This window comes from Rattus norvegicus, chromosome 4 (genome assembly GCF_021556685.1).
Source record: "Rattus norvegicus strain SHRSP/BbbUtx chromosome 4, alternate assembly SHRSP_T2T, whole genome shotgun sequence".
In the NCBI taxonomy this organism is placed as follows: Eukaryota; Metazoa; Chordata; class Mammalia; order Rodentia; family Muridae; genus Rattus; species Rattus norvegicus.
The window spans coordinates 62,587,551-62,611,381 of NC_141537.1; the positions used below are offsets into that span (position 1 = coordinate 62,587,551).

General features: G+C 41.5%; 1 protein-coding gene and 1 pseudogene across 2 annotated transcripts in view; one reads left to right on the forward strand and one right to left on the reverse strand.

Moving 5' to 3' along the window:
- Positions 1-831: 831 nt before the first annotated feature.
- Hmgb1-ps5 (high-mobility group box 1, pseudogene 5) lies at positions 832-1,567 on the reverse strand (annotated as a pseudogene).
- Positions 1,568-2,700: 1,133 nt separating this feature from the next.
- Positions 2,701-23,831, forward strand: part of Exoc4 (exocyst complex component 4) — a 770,091-nt gene continuing 748,960 nt past the window's right edge. Inside the window, exons 1-2 of one of the 2 annotated variants that reach the window (XM_087655632.1) lie at positions 2,701-2,811; positions 19,326-19,515. In XM_087655632.1, coding sequence (XP_087511758.1) covers positions 2,726-2,811; positions 19,326-19,515 — 276 coding nt within the window. In that variant the 5' untranslated portion in view covers positions 2,701-2,725. 2 annotated transcript variants of the gene reach the window in all.

Below are 23,831 nucleotides of genomic sequence, written 5' to 3' on the forward strand. Positions count from 1 at the left end.
GGTTTTGTCATCGTAGCTGCATCTGCTTCTCATCTATGATTTTTCATGTACTTTATTTTGTTTTCCAGCAATATTCTGTAGTTTTCCAAATGCAAATATTTGATTTTCCTGTTCAAATTCATTCTGTGTTTTATTATTTTTGCTTCTGTTGAGTTGCGATTATTTGATTTTTTTTCTTTCCTTTTTCTTTTCTTTTCTTCCTTCTTTCCTCCCCACACCCACCAAGGTCTTTCTACATAGTCCTGGATGTTCTGGAAGTCTTGTTTACACAGGCTGACCTCAAACTCATAGACATACACCAGCACCTACCTTCTAAGTGCTGGGATTACAGGTGTGTGCTGCCATGCCCGTCTAGGTTCATTTCTTTTTCAAGACTGCTCTTTTTTTTTTTTTTAATAAAAAAAATTGTATTTACTTAGAAGCATTCAGAATGTCAACAAAACAGCCGCTTTTTTTTTTTCAATTACAGAGTGGTATTCAGTTAACAGAACAACCTTCGTATAAGCTGCATCAGAGACAACTGAAGATGGAAAAAAACCCCAAAAGAAAACCAAAAGAAAAACAACAACAGAACAGAAACCAAAAACCAAACTACTGTCCCCATATATAACTAATTTGTGCTGTGCACCAACAAGAACCATGCCAATTTACCACCCCCAGACTGTACCAGGCAAGGTTAGTGGCTATTGAAAATACCACAGGAGAGGGCTAGCTAAAGACACATTCAGTAGTGTGTTAACTATACAAAAAACAAAACAAAACAAAACAAAAAAACAAAAAAAACTGTACAGTTTAAAACCAAGTCTTACACAGCCTTACGTTTCAATTTTTTTCTTTAAAAGGAGTGAGTTGTGTACAGGGGGGTTAAATGCTTTATAGACGAGAAAAAAAAAAACTGCGCTAGAACCAACTTATTCATCATCATCTTCTTCATCATCTTCGTTTTCCTCTTCTTCATCCTCTTCCTTGTCCTTTTCATCCTCCTCATCGTCTTCCTCTTCCTTCTTTTTCTTGCTCCTCTCAGCCTTGACCACCCCCTTTTTCGCTGCATCAGGTTTTCCTTTAGCTGTGTAGGCAGCTGTATCCTTCTCATACTTCTCCTTCAGCTTGGCGGCCATCTTCCCATAGGGCTGCTTGTCATCCGCGGCAGTGTTGTTCCACATCTCTCCTCGTTTCTTTGCAACATCACCAATGGATAAGCCAGGATGCTCGCCTTTGATTTTTGGGTGTTACTCAGCACAGAACAAGAAGGCCAAAGGAGGCCTCTGGGGGCATTGGGGTCCTTGAACTTCTCTTTGGTCTCCCCTTTGTGGGATGTAGGTTTTCATTTCTCTTTCATAACGAGCCTTGTCAGCCTTTGCCATATCTTCAAATTTCCCCTTCTCTTTAGCAGACATGATCTTCCACTTCTCTGAGCCCTTCTTGGAGAACTCTGAGAAGTTGACAGAAGCATCCGGGTGCTTCTTCTTGTGCTCCTCCCAGCAGGTTTGGACAAAGAATGCATGTGAGGACATTTTGCCTCTCGGCTTCTTAGGATCTCCTTTGCCCATGTTTAGTTGATTTTCCTCTGCGAGGCACAGAGTCGCCCAGTGCCCGTCCGGCTCTCGCTTGTCCCGGCGCTATCTCTATGGAGCTCGATGTACTGTAATGGCCGTGAGAGCAGGAGCCAGATGCCAAGACTGCTCTTTTTTATTGTATAGGAATATCTCTGAATTTTCACTGTTCACTTTGTATCCTGTGACATTGCTGAATTTTTTTATACTAGCTTTAGTAGTGTTTTGTTTATGTTCTTTTTAATACGTTGAATAAAATTGTATTGTCTATAAATATAGATGGTTTTGTTCCTATCTTTGGAAATTAGATGCTTTTCTCCTTTTTCTTGCTCTGGCTATGATTCTCAGAGTTTTATCGAGTAGATACAGTGGAAATGGACAACCTTGTCTTGTTCCTAATCTGAGAAACTTATTTTTCGTTATTATATATACTGTTAATTTGTTTTTTAAATTCCATTATATTTATGCAGTTTCCTTCTTTTTTGGACTCTTTTGACTGCTTTTATTTTAAAAGTATCGTTGAATTTCTACAAAAAGGTTTTCCTGTATCAGTTGAAACAGGTCTATGGTTCTCAGCCTGTGGGTTTGAATCCTTTGTGGTTGCATATCAGATATACTGCAAAAGTGAACTTATACATAAGACGAATATAGAAACATTCAGACTCAGAAAATACCAAAGGAAAAAAAAATCTCTGTGCCTGTACACTTTTGCATTTGGTTGATTTAAAAATAGTATTTGAAGTTAATAGTTTTGCACACACAAGCATTCTTTTGGGGCCTTCGTTTAAATAGAACAATCTGCATATCCACTTTGATATCATCACTACACTAAATTAAAGCGTGTAGAATTATAAAGTGGAGTAAACTGAAAAACAACTTAAGGTCTGAAGAGATCTAAAGAGATAGCAAGGAGTCTTGATGAAGTTGCCATTCGTTTGTCGTCCAGGCATGCCCAGGACCCGTAGAAGAACTACGTTTCCCAGGGTGCATAGAGAGGACAGGCGCCTCAGCCTCCAGCTGAGCATCAGTCCCGCCTCCCAACTCCAGTGATTGGGCTTTTCACTTCCGCGCCTGTGCGCTTCTCTTCTGCCATTGGTGGATGTTCCGGGTCAGCCGCGGCGTTTACACTTTCCCGGTCCTGTCAAGCACCTGGCTCTCGCTCCCGTACCAAGATGGCGGCAGAAGCAGCTGGTGGGAAATACAGGAGCACAGTCAGCAAAAGCAAAGACCCCTCGGGGCTGCTCATCTCGGTGATCAGGTGAGGGAGGCAGGAGGCCGGGTGAAATCAGGGCAGCTGCTTGCCCTCCGCTGTGGAAGGAAGAGGCAGCGGCTGGGTCCCGCCCGCCGGCCCTTCCCTTCCTTTTGGCCTCCCCAGCCCCTCCCCAGGGCCTGCTGCCCCCCGCCGGGCAGTGCCCCAAGACTCCCAGTTTCTCTGGGGCCGGGGTTAAGGGGAGGACACCCTACCTCCCGAGCCTTTTCCTCAGGGCATGACTCTTACTTGGGTTCCCTGTCCTAAAAGCTGGCTTGCTTGGGTTCGGGGAGAATCCAGGCTCAGGTATATTCATTCATTCCTACAACAGGTTCTGGTTGACCCAGGTGCTGTGTGCACTCCTGAAGGCCAGCGGTGGCCTGGGCTTTTGGGTGGCCAGGCCCAAGTTTCCTGTCAGGAGTTGCAGAGTGTCCAACTCTGGACACTTTCCACCACCTGTGAATAGTCACAGCTTCAGATTTTGTGTGAGTTGTTAGCATTGGCTATTGAAGTGACCCTTCCTTCTTTCCTTTATTTATTTATTTATCTCTCTTTATTTTATCACATTCTTATTCAAGTCTCTTACTTAAAACCATAACAAAACAGAACTTAAAATTGCCCTCCACATTACTTTTTTCCTAAACTATTAGGGTGAGAGTGGAGGTGGGAGTGGGCGAGTGGTGGACTGTTTACTGGTCTTTTTTTTTTTTTTTTTTTTAAATGTTTGAAACGTTAAACAAATTTAGACCAGCCTGAATAAAATGCATTATGACACATTTATACGTTGTTGTCATTTGAATTTCACCCCATAAATTTTTCTAAAACAAACACTCCTTGCTTCTCTGTTCCTCGACTTTTCCTTCACTTTGATTTGAGGGTCCCTGGAATTGTCCTGATGATCTTATTAGAACTCAGGGTCCTCCAGAATCTGGTAGGTATTAAGCCCTTGGAAGAATGGGTAAATCAAACTTCAAAAGGTTTTAAAAGTTTACTATTTAATTGATTGAAAAAGACCCATCCATGGGTTTTATGCCTGATAGTTTAAGAGAATGGTCTTTATTATCAGTTTTATTTTAGAAATGAAAGAATAGAACTGTCTGTGAACATGACACACTCTGTAGGCCCTGAAGAGAAAACACTCGTGTGTAACTGCAGGCAAATATTCTTAATTTAACAATATACAGTTCATATTTACCCCCACGCTATTAAAACCTCAGTTGGAGCATTTGTAATAGTGTCTTAATTTTCTCTGGCGTTCTAATATGAGCGTTTGCGGTCCTTTTCTGAACTTGTTTTGTTTCCTGCCTGATAGTCAACACTCCATTATACAGTACATAAGTATGTAGTGTGGTGTCTGGCATTTACTTAGGACATATTTGTTGAATGAAGGAATGAACTCTCTGAGTTATGCAAAGACAAGATATATACTACCCTTGAGGAGAGTATGAATTTGATGGAATATTACTGAGATTCAGAATTCATGGAAGGAGTGGTCACTTGCATGAAGTGGAGTGAGTTAGAGTAACAACTGTAAACAAATGTCCCATCCTCTTCCTTGTGCTTCTGAATCTTTAGGCTTTAGATGTCAGATTTCTTAGTGGAAGTTAGATTTAGCCTCAACATGTGGTATTTAAAAATTGAAAGATGAGATCTTTTATTTTGTTGCTCCTTTTTAACTGTAATTTTACTACTGTTATGAATCGTAATGTACATACTTGATATTTGACCTGAAAGGGGTCAAGACATACACCACAGGCTGAGAACCACTGAGTATGGCCTCAAGTAGCCCAGTCTGGCTTCAAACTCATTGTGTAGATAAGAGTGACTGTGAACTCTTGCTTCCACCTCCCAAGTCCTGGACCACAGGTGTCCATCACCACACCTGACCTTATTTGGTTGTCCACCTCTCATACTTGTCTGCATCACCTCAGTATGATTTTGGCACAGGCACCTTTTTACTGTGACTTTTGTTGTGAATTACTGCTTTAATTTAGATTCCTAATCTAGATCATGAATGACATGTTCCCTTTATTGTGTTTCTTACAGTTACGCTATTAAGGTATGTCCAGACCTATCATTCTAGGCAAGTTTAATAAAGATTGGGCTTCATGCTTACATACCAACACAAGACTAGATGCTTTTGCTGCTGAAGTATTGCTGTTTGTATTTGAACATTTCTTTTTATACAGCAAAGTTTGGCTTTGGAATGAGGGATGATGTTGGCAGTCTCTTTTGGTGTTTTCTTCCTGATTCTCTTTTGTGCTTCATCCAGTGGGTTAAATTACATGAAGTGGGTGAGAGGAGAAGGGTAGCATGACTTTGAGACTTCTGTTGGGACTTTTGGTGGGAGGCTGCCTTGACCGGCAGACAGGAGGGGACCTGTGTGTTTCTCATTAGTAACTGTGTGTCCTTCTGAAGTTTGTGCTCCTCAGGTCTATTGGGCTCGTGCCCTCCATGCTGCTTCTCTTACACAGCACAGCCTTTATTCTCAGGCCCTCCCATGGACTTTCGTTACCTCCCTCTGTCCTTAACTCTTCTCAGATTCTCTCAGAAGACTAGCCCTTTTCTGGTTGCTTTGGCAGCAAGCCTCACAAAGGAAAACCCATTTTAGGTTTGTGTTTATAAAGTCCGAGTATTCCTGAAAGGGTACTTGGCGCATGCTAGCTCTTTCTTATTGCCCTAGACCTGTTATTTTTGTCACAAAATAGGTTAGATAGAATCCACTGTCTTTTAAACAGTTTGGTTGGTTCACCTTTACGTCTTTATGTCACTGAGTTTTTCTTCTGGTTTTTGGATGTTTAAAAATTTCTTTCAGTTCTCTTCCAATGTATAAAAATACCATTTCTATACCAGGCTTTATGTTGTAACAATTTATATTGCATCCATCCGTCCATCCGTCTGTCTGTCTGTCTGAGATAAGATCTATAGCTTTGGCTGGCTTGGACTTGCTCTGTACACCAGGCTGGCCTTGAAGGCAAAGATGTCTTTGCTCTGCCTTCTAAGTGCTGGGAGTAAAGATGTGAGCCACCACACTTGGCTAAAATGTTATTTTTCATAGTTTGAAGAGAAGAACTTTATTGTTGTTGTTGTTTTATAAAAAGATAAGAGAGAAGCCAGGGATATGTTTGGTGGAGGCTTGGTAGTTGTGTGGGGGAAAGAGGGGCCTCTGCAGGCAAGAGCAAGAGGAGAAGAGAAGAGAGCAAGAGAGTGAGGAGGGGGCAAGCAGCCCCTTTTATAGTGAGTTATGCACACCTGACTGTTGTCTGGTTACTGTGGGGCGGAGCCTAGACTAAATGCCGACCGTCGTAGACACTTACTAGGACCGGATTAAACTCCAGATAAGGTCTAATGTAAGGACAGAGCTAGTACACACAAAGGAAATGCCCCAGTCTCATTGCCATTTACTCCTTTTGTTTGTATGTGGATTTTGAGATAGGCTTGCATATAGCCCTCCCTGGCCTCAAACTTGTTTTCTAGGCACGGATAATCTAGAACATCTGATTATTCTGCTTCCACCTCCTGATGCTGATGCTGGGCGTACAGGCTTGGCCCACCACAGCCAGTTCTCATTCCTAGAGTACTAACTAGATAATGACTTAGTGTTTTGCTAGTATCAGAGTCTGCCACTGAAAATTTAAAATAAAAAAATTAGAAATACAGTAAAGTTGCATTCTTATAAAGGGAACTTTGAGATATCTAAATTAAAAATTTAATTACTTAAAAATCCTGAGTAAACATATTTCAGGCCAGTCAGGTGTGTAATGGTTCACTGTTGTGTCTATGTAGAAGTCTCAGATCTGTGAGGAAGGCTTTTGGTGAGAAGAGGTAGTGCTTGTGATCTGGTCCTTTGGAGACTGCCACTAATTGTAGATTGAAGTCACCACTGGCCCTTTACAGCAGAAATAACTGGGTAGACTGCCCTGTTTGGATGTTTTACATACACACACACACACACACACACACACACACACACACACACAAAACTCTTCCACACACCATATCTTCCTTCTTTCCTATTGATTACTCTACCTCAGCCTTTTGTTTGGTGTGAAGCTGAAGTTGTGAAAGGAGCAAGACGGCATTGCGGAGATGTTATTTTATTTTTGTGAGTTCTTGTCAGATTTTTAATTGGGGAATGTGTCTACCACTTACTGTTAGGTGATTTGCTTTCCAATTAAGCATTGACTCTCCCTTCTTTGTATGTCAGCCTGCAAATAGCCAGTTTAATTGGAGAGACAAACTCTGGGTGTGACTTGTGGAGAACTTATTGAAACCTTGGAGCACAGCCTTTGCAGACAGGCTGGTCGCAGATGTCAAGGAGGTTTGAATGCAGTTGAAAGCTCACATTTTCATCAACTTTTATCTCTTCACAGAAGTTGGAATTTCAGAAATATAGAAAATCCTTTATTGTATGCTCCTATTAAATTCCTTCCTTCCTCTGCAGAGGATATTTTGGTCAGCCCATAGTTAATTCAAAGTAAGATTTGTTGAGAGGACCAGGCTTTGATGTGGACTTTGAATAGAGACCTTTGAGATTTGTGACAGTTTGTGGAAGGAAGAGCTTGGTCACTCTGCCTTTAGCTGGGCCCCAAGAGCTGTGTTAGGCATGGATACTTCTGGTCTCCTCTCTTCATCTGAGCCTAACTCAAAGTAGTCTTTAGGTTTCTCAGTCTTTGTTTCTCTCAGCCCTGTTCCCCTCCATGATGCATTGCTATTTGTAAATCACTATCAGAATAAAGAGTGTCAGGACTGTTGATCAACCCTGTCGGTAGAGTACTTGCCTAGCACAAAGCCCTGGGTTTGATCCCCAGCCTAAACTGGGTGTGGTGGTGCATGAGAGCCTGGCCAGAAACAGAACAAACCCTTTGAGGGGGTCCTGGGACCGCTGGTAATTGCGTTTACAGAAATGAGAAGAAAATGTTCCAATTTCTGGTTATACATGCAGAGTTAGTATCTTGGGGAACTAAGTCTTGGTTTCTAGCTTCAGGACTCATTGTTAATGTTGGAACTTTTTGAAAGCTTTGAGGCATGTAGTTTTATTACTGGGTAATACCATCAAGTTGTTCAACCCATGCCTTTATAGATATGTCTGGTCACATCCTTTACTGAGAGGGTGTGGTTAGGGTAGCTAAGAAAAATGTACTAGCCCGTAATCTCTGAATCACTTCCTCAGCCTCCCACCGCCCCAGTCTTACTTCTCCACTTATGAAATGGGATGGTGACGATCTGGTGTGGTTGGGGACATGAAATGAGACGAGGCATAGAAAGGCCTTGCATAGTTTGAAGCACAGAGTCAAATGCTACTGCTTTATTTCTAGTGTCTGTAGTATCTTTGGTTAGAAACTTGAGTTTTACTAAATCTAAGAGTACCTGCCTGGTATTCTTCAGGTCATGGGTCCAATCTATTGTACAACAGACAGACAGATGGACAGATGGACAGACAGACAAATTCAAAGCTGGAGGCCAAAACCAGGGCCCTGTGCTCGTTAAACTGAGCTAAATTCCCAACCCCTATTTTGCATCTCATTAAACCTTTACTTCTGTAACAGTTCGTTAGGACTCTGAAACACTCCTTGAAGCGTGTTACAGTTCTTTAAAGCTGTAGCTCTTTTGCCACCTGCAGCAGTGTTGGTCTGGTGTTTAATGTGGCCATTCTGGGCAGCTCAGGCTTCAGAGTCTTTTATTACTGGTCTGATCTTGGAGGCTGTTGGTAGTGGGGAATTCTGCCTTTTGTTGGAGACATCTCAGAGTCTGCTGCTGCTTACAGTTCGTTAACTGGTTTACTGCTATGCAATGAGTTAGGACCTTGATCCTTAGAGCGAGTAGAAGCCAGTCCTTTATCTGCTAGGAATTCAGCCTTGAAGACACTGAGAACTCACAATTTGACACAAAGTAATAAAAGAATGCTTCTGTGTTACCTTTGGTAGTGTCGATAAAAACAATTATGCATTTCAAGATTTTTATGAGAATTTTTTTCTGAATTTGCTACTAGAAGCCCTTTCAAAAAGCAAGATCATAAATTATTTATGAATCCAAAAGATATTGTTTGTTTTTCATTTAAAACAATGCTGTTCACACACACACACACACACACACACACACACACACACACACCATTAAACAAAATACCTCTTTAAAGTTTAAATAAGAATTGCTGCTAAGATGACCATTTGTATAATGAAATACACACCAATACAAATCATGCCTGGGATTTTGCTAATGTAGTTGGGGAAGAGGATTGGAGCCAGTCAGGGATAGATGAAGCCATATGGAATGTGGCACTATTTGTTGAAGGTGGAATTTTTTGACAAGTCTTTTAAATTTAAATTTTGCTATCAGAAATTTTGACCAATTTAAAAATATGGTAAAAAAATCCATAAAAGTGTATTTGTCAAGGCTGGAGGCAGAGTGTTTACTTAGCAGATTAATTAATCACAGAAATACTGTATAATATTCTTTTTTCCCATTTTTAATTAATTTTTTATTGGATATTTTATATATTTACATTTCAAATGTTAATACCCTTTCCCCCACTCTTCCATCCCTCTTCCTTCTCCCCCTGCTTTTATGAAGTTGCTTCCACTCCCGCCCACCCACTCCCACCTCAACGCCCTGGCATTCCCCTACACTGGGGAAATGAGCCTTCATAGGACCAAGGGCTTCTCCTCCTATTGATACCAGACAATGCCATCCTCTGCTACATATGCTGCTGGAGCCATGGGTCCCTCTATGTGTACTCTTTGGTTGGTGGTTTAGTCCCTGAGAGCTCTGGGGAGTGTCTGGTTGGTTGATATTGTTGTTCTTCCTATAGGGTTGTAAGCTCCTTCAGCTCTTCAGTCCTTTCTCTAACTCCTCCATTGGGGTCCCCTGCTCAGTCCGATGGTTAGCTGCAACCATCCTCATCTGTATCAATAGGGCTCTGGCAGATCCTCTCAGGAGACATCCATATCTAGCTCCAGTCAACAAGCACTTCTTGGCCTCAGCAATAGTGACTGGGTTTGATGTCTGCATATGGGATGGATCCCCAGGTGGGGCAGTCTCTGGATGACCTTTCCTTCAGTCCCTGCTTCACTCTTTGTCCCTGTATTTCCTCCTGTGAGTATTTTGTTCCCTCTTTTTAAGAAGGACTGAAGCACTGTATGATACTCTTTAGATCAGTGGTCCTCAACCTGTGGGCCATGACTTGGGTTGGACCATCCTTTCACAGGGGTCATATGTCAGATTTCCTTCACCTCATATTTACATTATGATTCATTACAGTAGTAAATTAGAGTTATGAAGTATCAGTGAAATAATTTTATGGTTGGTGATCCTCACAGCATGAGAGCTGTATTAAAGGGTTGCAGTTTTAGGATGGTGGGAACCAGTGCTTTAGATCTTGTCATTTCTCCATGACACCTGTGTTCTAAAGCCTCATGGATCTTTGCATTTAAGAAGCCTATTGCCAATTTCCATTATGTATTTCTCTATATAATATCTGTCAGAAGTATAAAATATCTCTTGTGAGGAACTCACCAAGAAGTGAGGCTGTCTGTGGACAATGCTTTCTGTGGATACTAGACTTTATAAGGAAGTGAGACAGAGATAGATTTTTTTTTAAAAGATTTATTTATTTATTATATATAAGTACACTGTAGCTGTCTTCAGACACACCAGAAGAGGGCATCAGATCTCATTACAGATGGTTGTGAGCCATCATGGGGTTGCTGGGATTTGAACTCAGGACCTCTGGAAAAGCAGTCAGCGCTCTTAACCGCTGAGCCATCTCTCCAGCCCAAGAGATAGATTTTTAAGTTGACTTTGTCAGCTGTAAACTGAGTTTTATGCTTGAGTCGAGTGATTTTACTTAATTTTCAATAATGGCCTTTTTTGTTGCCTAAGCAATTTATAGCGTTTGGTCTCCAGTACTGTTGTGTATGAGTTAATTGCACTATTGAAGCACCATACACACACATGCTGGTGTAGTAATTGGCTCTAAGTGCTGTCTACAGCCAGACACTAGTGAGTTTTCAAATGACTTTAAAGCAGACATTGTTTCCTGTCACTTGAGGCTTTACAAGTCTCTCTGCATTGTTAAGGGATGTTCATATGCACGAGAAAACTTTTTCAGAGGGACTTGTCGTTGTGAATTGCTATCAGTTGGGATGGGATTATCCTCTGTTTCAAAGGCTCTAATGAATCATAATTAAGAAACAAGACATCACAGTGTATAATTGAATAGAATAAAATCCGATTTGAAAGTGAGGTGTTGATTTGCTTCTGCTTTGAATCAAATCTATCTTGTGTGATTATGTAGTGATACACATCTCTAGCATTTATTTAATGTGTGGTCCTTTATTCAATCTCAGATTCATGATGAGGGCCTCTCATTTTGATAACACCCTGGAATAAGTTACAGATGATTCGCTATCAGTGTGTCCTGCTTTGCATAATCAGTGTGGAACTCTGACTGAGCCGTGTAGTGTGTGTTTGTATCCTTCAGTCTCTTCTCCATGGCTTTGAGTTTCTCTCTACTCATGCCTAGAGCTGTCTTTACTTCCCTGCTGGACGTAGGTGTATTTTGCCGTCAGCTATGTATGAGATGAACTGGGTTCTTTTTTGGAAAGAGGGTGTGACTCCAGTATCCAGCAAGTGTTGGGTAGAACTGATATGTAACAGCAGTGTGGGAAGAAGCATGATTGATGCTGGAAGAGTCACATCAGCTCTGGACACTTTTCCCCTTGTGTTGGGATCGCTAACAAAAAGAGACATTTTCTTCTGAAAAGACAGTTAATGGAACACTCAGTTTTCACTTTCTGGAGTCAGGCTGGGACACTAGTCCACCTCAAGTTCAGTTCTTGTTTTGTACTCTTGTGTTGGAGAGAAGGTATCTGTGGTGGCGGGGTTGAGGTTCTGGATGATAAGAAGCTCAGGAACTTTGCAGCATCTGGTTAGTCTCTTAGGCCCACCTGGAGTACTTCTCAGAAAGGGGGTGGCCGAGGCACTTGATTCCTGTTGTAGATGGTGCTCTGTTGGTTGCTGATTAGTGATTTTTGGATATGTGAAGGTGTACTTGTAATTAGTTTTTCTTAGTTGCATAAGAGGATTTTCATTAGTTGTTTTCTTTGTTTGTATTATTTCTGGAAGAGAGTTCAGTGGGGCCTTAATGGACAGGTAAAGCCCATTATCAGCTTTCAGAAAATATGGCTCAGTTCTGTTCGTTCTGTACGGTGACCAAGATTTAGGTGTTTACCTTTATCTCTTGTAACAAGTGTGTTAGCCATCTATGGCTGTATTAAGCAGCCAATTCTTCATGCAGATTTGCCAAGAATGTGTGTTGTTTAGGCTGATTGATAACATTGCCTTGGGAGTTTAACCAACCAAGTTGAGCCTGGTGGTACATATCCTCAGTTTGTGGATTTGGCAGGTAGAGATTGAGATCACAAATTCTCTGTGTAAGGAAACCCAACCCTCCAAACCCCAGATAAACTAACAGCAACAGAGAGAGGGTAAAGGAGAATATAACTAATAAAAACTGTAATAATATTGCCTGCACTTCCTGAGACAGCAGCTATCACAAAACACCTATGACTGGATGGCTAAACACTAGAGATGTATTTTCTCACTGTTTTGGATACTAAAAGTCCAAGGTCAAAGCACCATCAGAATGGGTTGTTGGTGCCTCCTTACTCTGTTCCTCTGAGAGCCTTTCTTCTGGTTGTGTGCACAGGATTCCTTCCTGTCTCTTGCTTTTCTCATGAGAATAGCATTCCTATCAGTGAGGCTTCCCTGACTTGCTGAACTTCACCACCTCCTCTGTTTTCTTTCTCTAAACACAGTAGAATAGAGTACTGTGATGGTATTATAAAAAGAAAAAAAAAAGCCTTTTTGTGGGGCACTCAGATCAGTTTATAAGTAAGCGAGGTCCTTTTCTCACCTTGTTAAAATGCTGTAAGCTTCCCGAATGGGAGTCTGTCATCTGCAGACAGGTAACCTGGAAGTGCAGGCAGGAGAGATTGCCGGTGCATTCAGCACTGCCTATCACACTGACTCGTGATATTAGCTATTGCATTAACGCTTAATACCTACATGTGTGCTCTACGCTCTGCAGAGAGCTGCTAGCCAGTGGCTCGAGCTGTCAAAAGATTTGCTGAGAGGAGGAAACTAGTGGAGCATGACTTACCCAGTTCTATACATTTTCTAAATTTTATTCCTAGATTAGAATGGAAAAATAAGTCATTGGAAAGTTGAATACTCCGATTATATCTGTTGCCTTTCAGAGTATGGAGGCCTGAATTTAGTTTTTTTGTTTTTGTTTTAATTATGCTCCTGAAGAGGTGTTAATGTAAAATTTGTTACCTTACTTTCAGAAGATTGTTGAGGGTATCTTTCATTATATTGTAAAATGTTTCCCAGATGGTTTTAAATGAAAAGTTGGCTTGCCTAATGGAGTCTTAGAACTTTTTGCCTTGGCTGCTTGGAAGCTCAAATTTAGATTAGGAACTCATTTACTATGAACGCAGTGTGACCATGTGGCTTCCTTATATTTTACATTTATAGAATGATGAGCTGTATATTTTACTGTAGTCTTAGAGAAAACATCTCTGATTCTTGGTGTTTTGAAAGAGATAAGATATGATTAAAAGGAAACCATTATAAATGTAGTTACTGGCTGATAAGTTATCACCCCTAAGTAGTGGCTTCAGTGATACCCAGAGAAAAGCTGGCAGAACTGTGTCTGGTCTGATTACTGACCTCACTGTTGTCACTTCCACATTAGCAGTTGGTAGCCACCATGATTGCAGTGGGATCCTCCCCATGGCAGTTAGAATTTGTTTCCCTTTGTGGCCTGGCACCTTCCCTCCCTAGGACAGCTTTCTCACAGAGGATGTCTTCATGACGGATCTGTTCACATGATACCATTGTGCCCTTGCTGCTTTGAGTGTGGGAGGCATTATGTTTCTGCTGTACCTCAGCTTCTGCCTCTGCTTGCTTCACTTGCTTACCTACCTACTTTATGGTCTGCCTCTCCAAGCTGACATGTTAACTTCTTGAGGAAGGGCTGGTTAGTTACTACTGCTGTTTGTCTAGCCACTTAGTCTGCCTGGTAAGTGACCTGCTTAGAAAACGCTGTTGAATGAGTCAGTGAACTGACAGGGCCGTCGTAACTGTAACTGCTGCTTTCCTTCCTGGGGACTCATAAGAATGTATGACTTCCAGTGAGGCCATTCCACTGCAGTTGTCTCGGTCAGGGAGCTGTCCTGCATGACCTTCTACATTCTGCATCTTGCTGTTGCTCATTCTGTAGCTTTTACTAAACATTTAATGTGCCAGGCACTGTGAGAATGCAGAGGAAAGGTCTGATCCGAGTTCATAACAGAGTCATAGGAACTGGAACTCAGAGCTTGAGGGGCTTTGAGCTGATGGTATTGGGAATCATAGATAATTTATTTTGCTTCTATAATGTGAGTCAGCATTCCATCTTTCTCCCCACACTTCTTCAGTCCTTAAAACATCCTAGAGAGGCAGGAGTTCTATTCTCTAGCCTGTTTTACAAGGAAAAACATACTGGAGAGACTGAGGTACTCACTAGGATTGCAGAATTCTGTTTGTTTCTGTTTACTAAGAATTTCTTTTTCCAAGCCAGAGTCTTACTGTGTAGCCCAGGCTGACCCCAAAGTCATGATCCTCCTGTTTTATTCTCTAAGTGTCTGAGATTATAGGGTGATGCCACTTTTCCCCACTGCAAATCCCTATTTAAGTCTTTGGTTTTACTTTTGAGAACTGTTTGATTTTGCTAGCTTTATTTTTTGAGACAGTCTCTTATAGCCTAGGTTGACCACAGATTCACTTTTAGCTAAGGCTGGCTTCAACTCCTGAGCCTCCTGCCGCTACCACCCTAAAGCAGTGAGGTTACTATAACTAACTCGGTTTATAAACTCATATGTTCCTCATTTTTTTTTTTTTCTTTTTGACAGACTCTCTCTGTGTAGCCTAGGCCGCCCTTGAACTACCACACAAAGAGCCACATGCCTTTGTCTTTAATCCCTCTGTTGGGATTAAAGTTTTGTGTCACTGTATCTGGCTAATGTTTAACTTTCGCACAGGTAAATGGAATGGGGAAAGAAAAGTGTTTTTTCAGAAATGCAATGTTGTGGACTGAACTCAGGACCCTTGCACATGCTAGGCAAGTGCTGTCCACTGAGCTCCTTCTGCAAACCTCAAATGCCTCGGTGTGATATGTTTGCCGAGGGGCCTAAGAAGGATCTGGTGTGTTCCTGGCAGCAGACTGGGTTTGGCTGTTTTTTTTCTTTTTCTCTGTCTGTGGCTGAAAGTCCATGCTTTGGTGATGATGGGTTGTCTTGGTGAGTAACCCGATTTTCATAGGTGCACTTTCCCTTCTGTTTGTGTTTCCTTTGATCTTTTAAAACATGACATTGACTTTCATGTGCTTGCTTCTGTCTGGACTCCATTACTCTATTAAATCCAAAGAGAGCAAAATTGCTCCAAGAAGGAATTTCTGATGGTAAGTGTGCATTTTCCTCTCACAGCATTTTACTGGCCAACTGAAAGACTAAAGCTAGTGTTATAAAAGGAAAAAGAGAAAGAAAAGAAAAGAAACCGACAAATTCCATTTTCAGTCTCCAGATCTTTATGTTTGTCTGTGGGATTCACTGGGAGCTGGTAGCTTGTGAATCTGCTGCAAACATCTACCATCCTTGTTCCTGCTAGAAGCGTTTGGTGGACCCTTCAGCCTGTTAGGTGAACACATTCCTTCCTGTGGATTAATTAGTCATGGTTAGAGATATAATTCATCATGTAAAATACCAGAGGTGTCGTAGTGAAAAATTGTTAGTGATCCAGAAATGTCTCTGCATCCGGCTTCACTGCAGTCTAGTTTAGCATTTTGTGCTCCAGTGTTCACTCAGCAGCACTTCGTAAATCGTGATCACAGTTTATGTGAAATGGGGCAGAGCAAAAGCTAAAGAGTGGTTGTGTAATTTGGATGCATCTTGGAGTGTCAAGTTTATATCATGTTCCTTCTTATGTCTTTTTGTTGTTGTTCTTTTTAACCATTTTGTCAGGTCCAACAGTGTTTCTTAAAAATTAAAAAAAAACAAAAACAAAAACAAATAAAAATAAAAGAGAGAGAAAAAACTGTAGTGGGCCCATGTGGATCTTTCATCTTTAGAACCTCTGCTTTCTTACAGGTGAGCGATCACACAGTTAGGGTGACGTTCTCAGCTCAGGAGGTGAGGCAGGGAATGTAGCAGTTCACATGTATGGTAGAAGTAGGCTAGGCTGCATGCGTGTGTGATATGTGCCCATTTCCCCTTCTCTGAGCTCTGCGTGTTCATCAGAAAAGGGGTCGATTTTGTCCAACTCAATGTACTGTCTTAGGGATTGTCACAGGCTTGCTCATTAAATGGCTGTTGCATTGTTTCTGTTTGTGCTCTGGGCCTCATGTTTACTTCCTTGCCTATGTGCTGACATGGGGCAGTGGGGGATCTATACATTTCTGGGCTCAGCATTAACATTTCACCAGTAGAGGTGTGAAGTCTACTCATCAGCACAGACTGTCCACCAGGATGGAGGGTTTTTTTTTTTTTTTCTTTCTAATTGCATTGTAGTGCCCTGGTGCGGTGGTGCTTGTCTGTAAAGTATAACACTTGGGAGGTAGAGGCAGGAGGACAGTAGAGGTCAGCCTGGGCCATAGAGTGAGTGGTAGGCCAGCTTGAGCTCCATAGCAAGCCACTGTCTTAGAAAATGAAAACCCCAAATAACTTCCTCAAGACAAACAACAAACAAACATACAAAGATAAAAACCCCTCCAAACCGAAACCGTTCTTGTAGCAATGATAGCTAATAATTATGGCCAGCATTTCTTGACTGATAAAGGGATAGGAGGCCTTGTTTGATTTGCTTAACACCTCCATCCTGGAAGGAATATCTGCCTTCCTTTTTATAGATGAACAAAATAAGACTCAGTTACTGAGGTCCTCTGGGTAGTAGATATAGTGGAATAGGGCGCCCGACCTTGGCAGTTATAATTCAGAGACAGGTTTTAATTACTCTGCAGTTGTTCAAACCTATAAACAAACTTGTTGGATTCTTCTAGGATCTCCCATTCTCACTGCATGAGGTGGGGAAATTGTTTAGCCCCTTCAAAGCCTAGCTGCTTCTAGTGTGAAAGAGGACTGGAAGACAAAAGGCTGCAGTCCAACATGAGCGGACATCTGATAAAATGGGTTCTGGCATCTGCAAGCCTCTCTAAATTTTGGAGGTCTTTATTATTTTCATTATCTCACTGCCTTTCTCTTCACTAAAAAAGGATACTGTAACAATTTGTGAGTTTTATAGTAGTGTTTGACCAAAGACAAAACTGTCTTTCATCCCAGGTTACAGCAAAAGAAAGAGGATGATCTCTCAGTGTGAGTTAAACTTGGCACAGGATATTTCTTATATAAATATTTCCTCTGGAAATGAAAATAGGAGAAAAGATCCCCTGTGGACTCAATTTACTCCTAATCTTCTTTTTAGTAACCCTTTCTCTTTTGTAAGTAACTCCTAATGATCTGGTAATGCATTGCGGTGACAGCTCATGCCAGAGAAGAGAAGGTGTCCTCCCTGGGCCTGACATTTTCCTTAATGGTACTTCTGACTAGTTAAGGTAAATAGTGTGAGAGATGTTTGGCATGTTTCCTTCCACAAATAGCTCTGTGTGTGTGTGTGTGTGTGTGTGTGTGTGTGTGTGTGTGTGTGTGTGTGTGTGTGATGGGAAGGAGGACATGGAAGTCACTGTGAAAATGGCAGGCTCATGCTGTGTAGCTCTGCAGAAGTGATGGAGTTAAATATCCAGAGACTCTTACCTATGGGACAGTTGATAAATTGAAAGCATTTCTTGATTGTTCTTTAGAGTAGTATACTGGAAGACTTCAGATTTAAAGAGCAAAGTTATATATCATAAAAAACAGCAGAGAAACATGCTAAGGTACTCTGAGACAAATATCAAAGGTGATTTTGTTGGCTCTCCATCTGAGATCAAGTTGATTTACTTTGTTAGCTAAATACTTGTGTGTTTTCTACCCAAAAGCAACAGTGAAAACCACTGGGCTTAGAATCACCAGTTTACAGATGAGGAAATAGGGTCTGGCCTGGGACTGCCCTTCCTAGCTCCCAGGACTGTTTCATTTCATGCAACACTTGATCTCTTGGCATCCCTAACACATTTACAGAATTCATTTTAGAAAGTACATTGAAGCCACAGACAGGTTTCTGAATTCCCCTCTAAATTGAAAAGGAAGTTTTATATATTGTGTGGCTCATGAATTAAGACCCCTTGCTCTGAGTGACAGTTTGTAGAAGACTGTTGTACAGTATTTTGCTCGAAAGTATCTGGAGGTGGGTATGTGATTGATTTGCTGACAGACCATCTCTGAAAGCAGTTCTAATGATGGACTTATAATTGATTGCATCCATCATTGAGAGCCTAAAATATCCCCCTCCCTAAATTAAAAAAGATAAATGAAATAAACTAGGCTGAATGTATAAGCTGACAAATCAGAGGGAATTTAATGAAACTCTAAATTACCACGGTGAGCAGATAAGAGGGAAAGGTTTCTTTATTATAATACTAAATTAAAAAAAATTATCCAAGAAAGATAATGGAGGGAACAAAGATCTGTGGCCCATGTATCAAACTGAGTTATTGAGAGATTTTTAATAAGTGCACCTATCTCATTGTCTGGTTGCTGTTGATTCCTATCAGTCTTGTTGGTGCTGTGGAAGGATAGTGAATGCAGGCAGTGTCTTGTAGTGCCGCTTAGGTTATTGCTGTTTTAACAGATTTTAGAATTAACATGACCTTATTCCTAGGCTGCTGGGAGCTCTGTGCAACGTCAGGCCATTCACACGGGCTCTTTAGAAAGTGGTTTCTTGGTGTGAGAAATTTTCTCCCTTCATCCACATATGAAAGAAGGCTATCTAGAAGGGACTTAAACAATAATATTTATCTCCCCTAACGAGAAGTCTTGAGGGAAGTGTGGCTTCAGGGATGGCTCTTTCTTGTTGCCCGTGGACACAGCTGCAGAAGCATTTACCATGCCTTTTGCTTCCACAGATACCAGAAGTGTCTGAGACTCTCAGCTCTCTGTGTCAGTGTCCTGAGCTCGGGAAGGGCCCTTTCTCTAGATGTTCTGTAGGCCTTGTTAGCCTGAGTTGTAAGCTGAGCCGAGCTGGTAGGAATTATGGTTCAAACAAATCAAGAGCGGCTCAGCTTTCTTACGTTTGCATGCCCGCCTGCTCTCTGATTAAAACCATTGCAGGGTTCCGAGACTGGGTGAAGGATGGCATCTGTGGCCAGGGAAGCCTGTGCGTGTACTGATGTGGGGCTGAAATCAACTTTGAAGGTTATTTTGTATGTTCTGTTAAGTCGCTTCATTTCCTAGTTTGTAGAATGAATGTGCTTGTGCATTGACTTTATACTGTTCTTCTTATTGTTGCTTTGAAGTTTGAGACAGCTTGACAAATTCTGTCTTCACCAGGACTCTGTCTACCAGTGATGATGTTGAAGACCGAGAAAATGAGAAAGGTCGCCTTGAAGAAGCCTATGAGAAGTGTGACCGTGACCTGGATGAATTGATCGTTCAGCACTACACAGAATTGACAACAGCCATTCGCACATACCAGAGCATCACAGAACGCATCACTAACTCCAGGAATAAAATCAAGCAGGTGAGCCTCCTTTCTAACTGACACTGGTCATCTTCCCCTACAGGTGTGGCTTGGAGCTATACCACACAGTAATGCCTATCTAATGGCCCTTGACCAGTGCGATTCATGAAGACATTTTCTGGAGTTTTAAATAGCTATTGTTTCCTGGGTACCCAGCCTTTAGTGCCTAAAGGACAAGTGAGTTTCTGTTAGGTGCTTTTATATTTTGCCAAAGGGATGAACTACTCAAAAAAAAGCTGTGTTAAGTGTTTGTGTGCATGGGTGTGTGCGTGTATCTGTATCTCCTTGTCTGTACAGAAGTCAGAGGTCATCATCGGTGTCTTTCATTATTACTTTCCAATTTAGTTTTTTGAGACAAGGTCCTACTGTATCTGAAGCTCCCTGGTTTAGCTAGACTGGCTGTCCAGCAAACGTCAAGGCTTTACTGTCTATGTCCTTCTACCATCTAGTTACTGGCACATGGTGCCATGCCCAGTCTTTACGTGGTGTGGATCTGAACACAGGTGACCATGCTTTTGCAGCAGGTGCTGCCCATGAGCCATTTCCTGAGCTTTTATAGCTCTCCTTTAATACTGTTCTGTACTGTTCTTTGGTAAGTAACAGTAATTGCTACCTGTGTTGAATGCTGACTTTTTTTTTTGCCAGGTATGATCTGTTATACATATCCATGCATGCACACCTGCACAGATATGTGCACATATGCACATACCATGCACACACACACACACACACACACACACACACACACACACACACACGTATAGATAGAACTACAAAACAGGTTGTATCTATTATCACAACGGATTTAGAATGTGAACTAAGGACTCTCTGACTCTAAAGCCTTTATTGGCACATTTTTTTTCCTAGTAAATGTTCAAGCAGTGCCTTTTTTACCTTTAAAAACCAGAGATGAGACATTGCAGAATCCCAGCATGCTAGGAAGCGGGTGGGTGAGATCTCTGCTTCTGTAGTATTGCAGTGAGGCGTGCAGGGCAACTGCCCCTCAAGCACCTCCGGGAGATTATGCCCTGTGCAGACTCTGGTTTGGGACTTGCTCTCTGGACTGTGAGACATAGAGGACTCCCTGGCTTGTTCCTGCCCAGGACCAGCTGTGCTTTTGGCATTGTTATGTTCTTTCTGGTCCTCCAGACCTTTTACTATGATTCTGTAAGCAGTGCATAAATTATACTCAGACACTGTGAATGTGAGGTTCAGCCTCTTAGAGTTCAGCTCTGGAACCAGTAAGCCCTGGGCCTTTTTTGAGCGGTCTCTGCATTTAAAGAGTAATTGGCTAAGTTAGAAAGCAGTGCTATAGTTCGTTGCCTTTAGATGTGGTGGGTTCCTCCTATGTGTGTATGTGAAACTGGGTGAGACTGTAGATGAGTTGCTCTTATTTAAAACAACTCTAGTCCTTTTCTACCCACTATACGAAGCTTGACAGAGACCAGGAAATGAATGTCAAGCACTGCTGACCTTCTGGCTTCGCCTAGGCTGTCACAGTAGGGGTGAGGGACATGTTAGCATTTGTGTTTCTGATTAGTTTGCTTGGCTGGACGAGGGAGGTCTTAGCAGTGATCGCTGCTCTGTTCCTGCCATGCAGCATCCATCCGCACAGCAGCATCATTGCTGCCAATAGAATGCGTCTGCCTGGTCTTGAGAATATTGTATTTGTGATAGAAGCCACACTCTGTTTCTCTGTATCATTCTTACTTTCAGTATACTGAAGTATAAGTTCTGAGGGAAGGAAGAAACAAAACAAAACAAAATAACAACAAAAGAGAAGCTTTTATTATACTAGTTTTCCAAGAAAGTAAATGCCACCTGATTCAGTGTTAGGAGTTGGTGCCACTATTTGGATGAGAAGTGCAGAATGAAAACTTGTAAAAGAAACCCCACTTTAATATTAGATTAAAAAGCAAGGAAAAATGCTGAAAAATGGAAGTAAATTTGTTTGTATTCCGTACTTTGATAATTTTGTATCATGAAATAAGGAGATTGTTTCTTTAATGACTGAAGAAGCAGTCATGTTTTCCAGGCTATCTTCCCATGTCACTTTTGTATTTTGCTTGCACTTCAGGTTATATACCAAGTGCAGGTATGTGCTTGTCTCAGGTGAAGCCGTGGACGAGTCAGCTGTCACCAGGCTGCATTATTCTAGGGCTACACAGCAAGCTGATGGCACTCAGATCTGTGTAGCTTTCTTTCTGTTCTCTAGCAAAGCAGTGTAAAGAAGCTGGAGTGCGCACATATCCCTTGAGTGGCTTAGCTGTGGGTGCTGGTGATGCACCAGCCATCCTGCCCTCGTGGCGCTGACATGAGGGTAGTGTGTAGAAACGAATACAGGTAGCTTGTGCAAGCTTTTGTTTAGTGTCTATCTTGGATGTCTGCCTTATGCAGAGATTGCTGTTCTAGGCTCTAGAGTACAGGAGTGAAAGAGAGTTTAAGTTTTAGTTTACCTTCTAATCAGAATAAACAGAGTACATGGTAATAAAAGAAAAAGAGCAAAATAGTGACTAGCGATTTTTCTCTTCTCTTCTCTTCTCTTCTCTTCTCTTCTCTTCTCTTCTCTTCTCTTCTCTTCTTTTCTTTTCTTTTCTTTTATTTGAAGCAAAGTTTTTCTGTGTAGTACTGACTGGCTTGGTACTTAACTCTGTAGGCCAGGCTGACCTCAGACTCAGAGATCCACCTGCTTCTTCCTCCCGAGTGCTGTGATTAAAGGTGTACACTACCACTGCCTGGCTTTACTCTTTTAACTAAGTTGGTCAGGGAAGACCAGTATCTTAAAGGATGAAGAAGAGAGTCTGTAAGGGGACTGTGAGGAAGGAGGATAGCAAATGCAATAATCCTGAGGCAGCTGGAGGACCAGTCCAGTGAGAACAAAGTGAAGTCCTGAGAGTGACAAGAGATGTGAGAGAGCTGGCGTGTGTGTGTGTGTGTGTGTGTGTGTGTGTGTGTGTGTGTGTGTGTGGCTGGTGCCTTAGGGTGTGCTTGGCTATAATGTACTGATGGACACTTGGCCCAAATACATGTTTGTTTTGAAATGTGTGCTATATATTTTCTGTAGCCTTTAGAAGTAAGTTTTTGAATATAGGAACACCATAGTATGGCTAACATTTAAAGGCATGTACTTGATGGTGTGGGAATATGTTTTAATGTAGCACAAGTCAGATGAAGATGGGTTCGTATTCATGCATCACCTCCCATTTTGACATTGCTTCTATATGTCCATTTAGATTATATTATTAGAATTTATGTCCCTTGGGGTAAATGCATGCTGTAAGATGACTTTGACTTTCTTCCCAAGTGATTTGAACATTTTACATTTGCTAAGTCCATTTGGAATTCTTTTCTAGATTAAAAAAGTATTGTGAATGAAAAGCCATCTATGACCAATCAGATCAAGTAATGTGCATAATAAAATTCTTGATCCTGTTATTATTGAATACACTATAAAATTGCCTAAAAAGAGATGCCTCAGAGTCCATAGATTCTGCCAGTCTCATGGTTGCCTGTTATGATGGCATTGACATTGATTGGAGTTATTTGATACAGATTCAAGACTTGTGCCATGCATGCCAAGCTTGGCCATGTTTCTCCACAAGGAGAAAATGAGGTGAGTTCAGTGCAGATTTCTTCAAACTTATTAAGTAGTCAGTCTGGTGTTATTGTAGAAGAAGGGTGGGCAGAGTAGCATCCGCTTGGCCCTTTGTGTGCATACAAACACTTAACATTTTACCTGTTACTGGCTGTTTTCTTGGAATTAGATTCCACGCTAAAAACCTGCTTTTCTTGCCTATAGCTAGAAATAACTAGGAATAATTATTCAAGTGATGTTGCTAGGGGCCTCATTATTCAGGAATGCAACATTCATTACTTAACATTTACCTAAAATGACTTTTGACTTTTATGTAAGAGTACATTTTGAAAGGTAGATGTAGGATGAAGAATAGCCTTAATTAATACAAAGAATGTCATAGGAGAACAGCGTGGCTTTTGTAAGATGTAATTTACAGCCTAAATATTAGTGAAAATTCTTACCTATTGTATGAGAAAAGGAAGAAAGCCTTTTCCAGAAATGGACAGGCTAAACAGTGACCAGCAGGAAGAGCTGTAATTTTTTTTTTTTTTTTTTTTTTTATTAACTTGAGTATTTCTTATATACATTTCGAGTGTTATTCCCTTTCCCGGTTTCCGGGCAAACATCCCCCTCCCCCCTCCCCTTCCTTATGGGTGTTCCCCTCCCAACCCTCCCCCCATTGCCGCCCTCCCCCCATAGACTAGTTCACTGGGGGTTCAGTCTTAGCAGGACCCAGGGC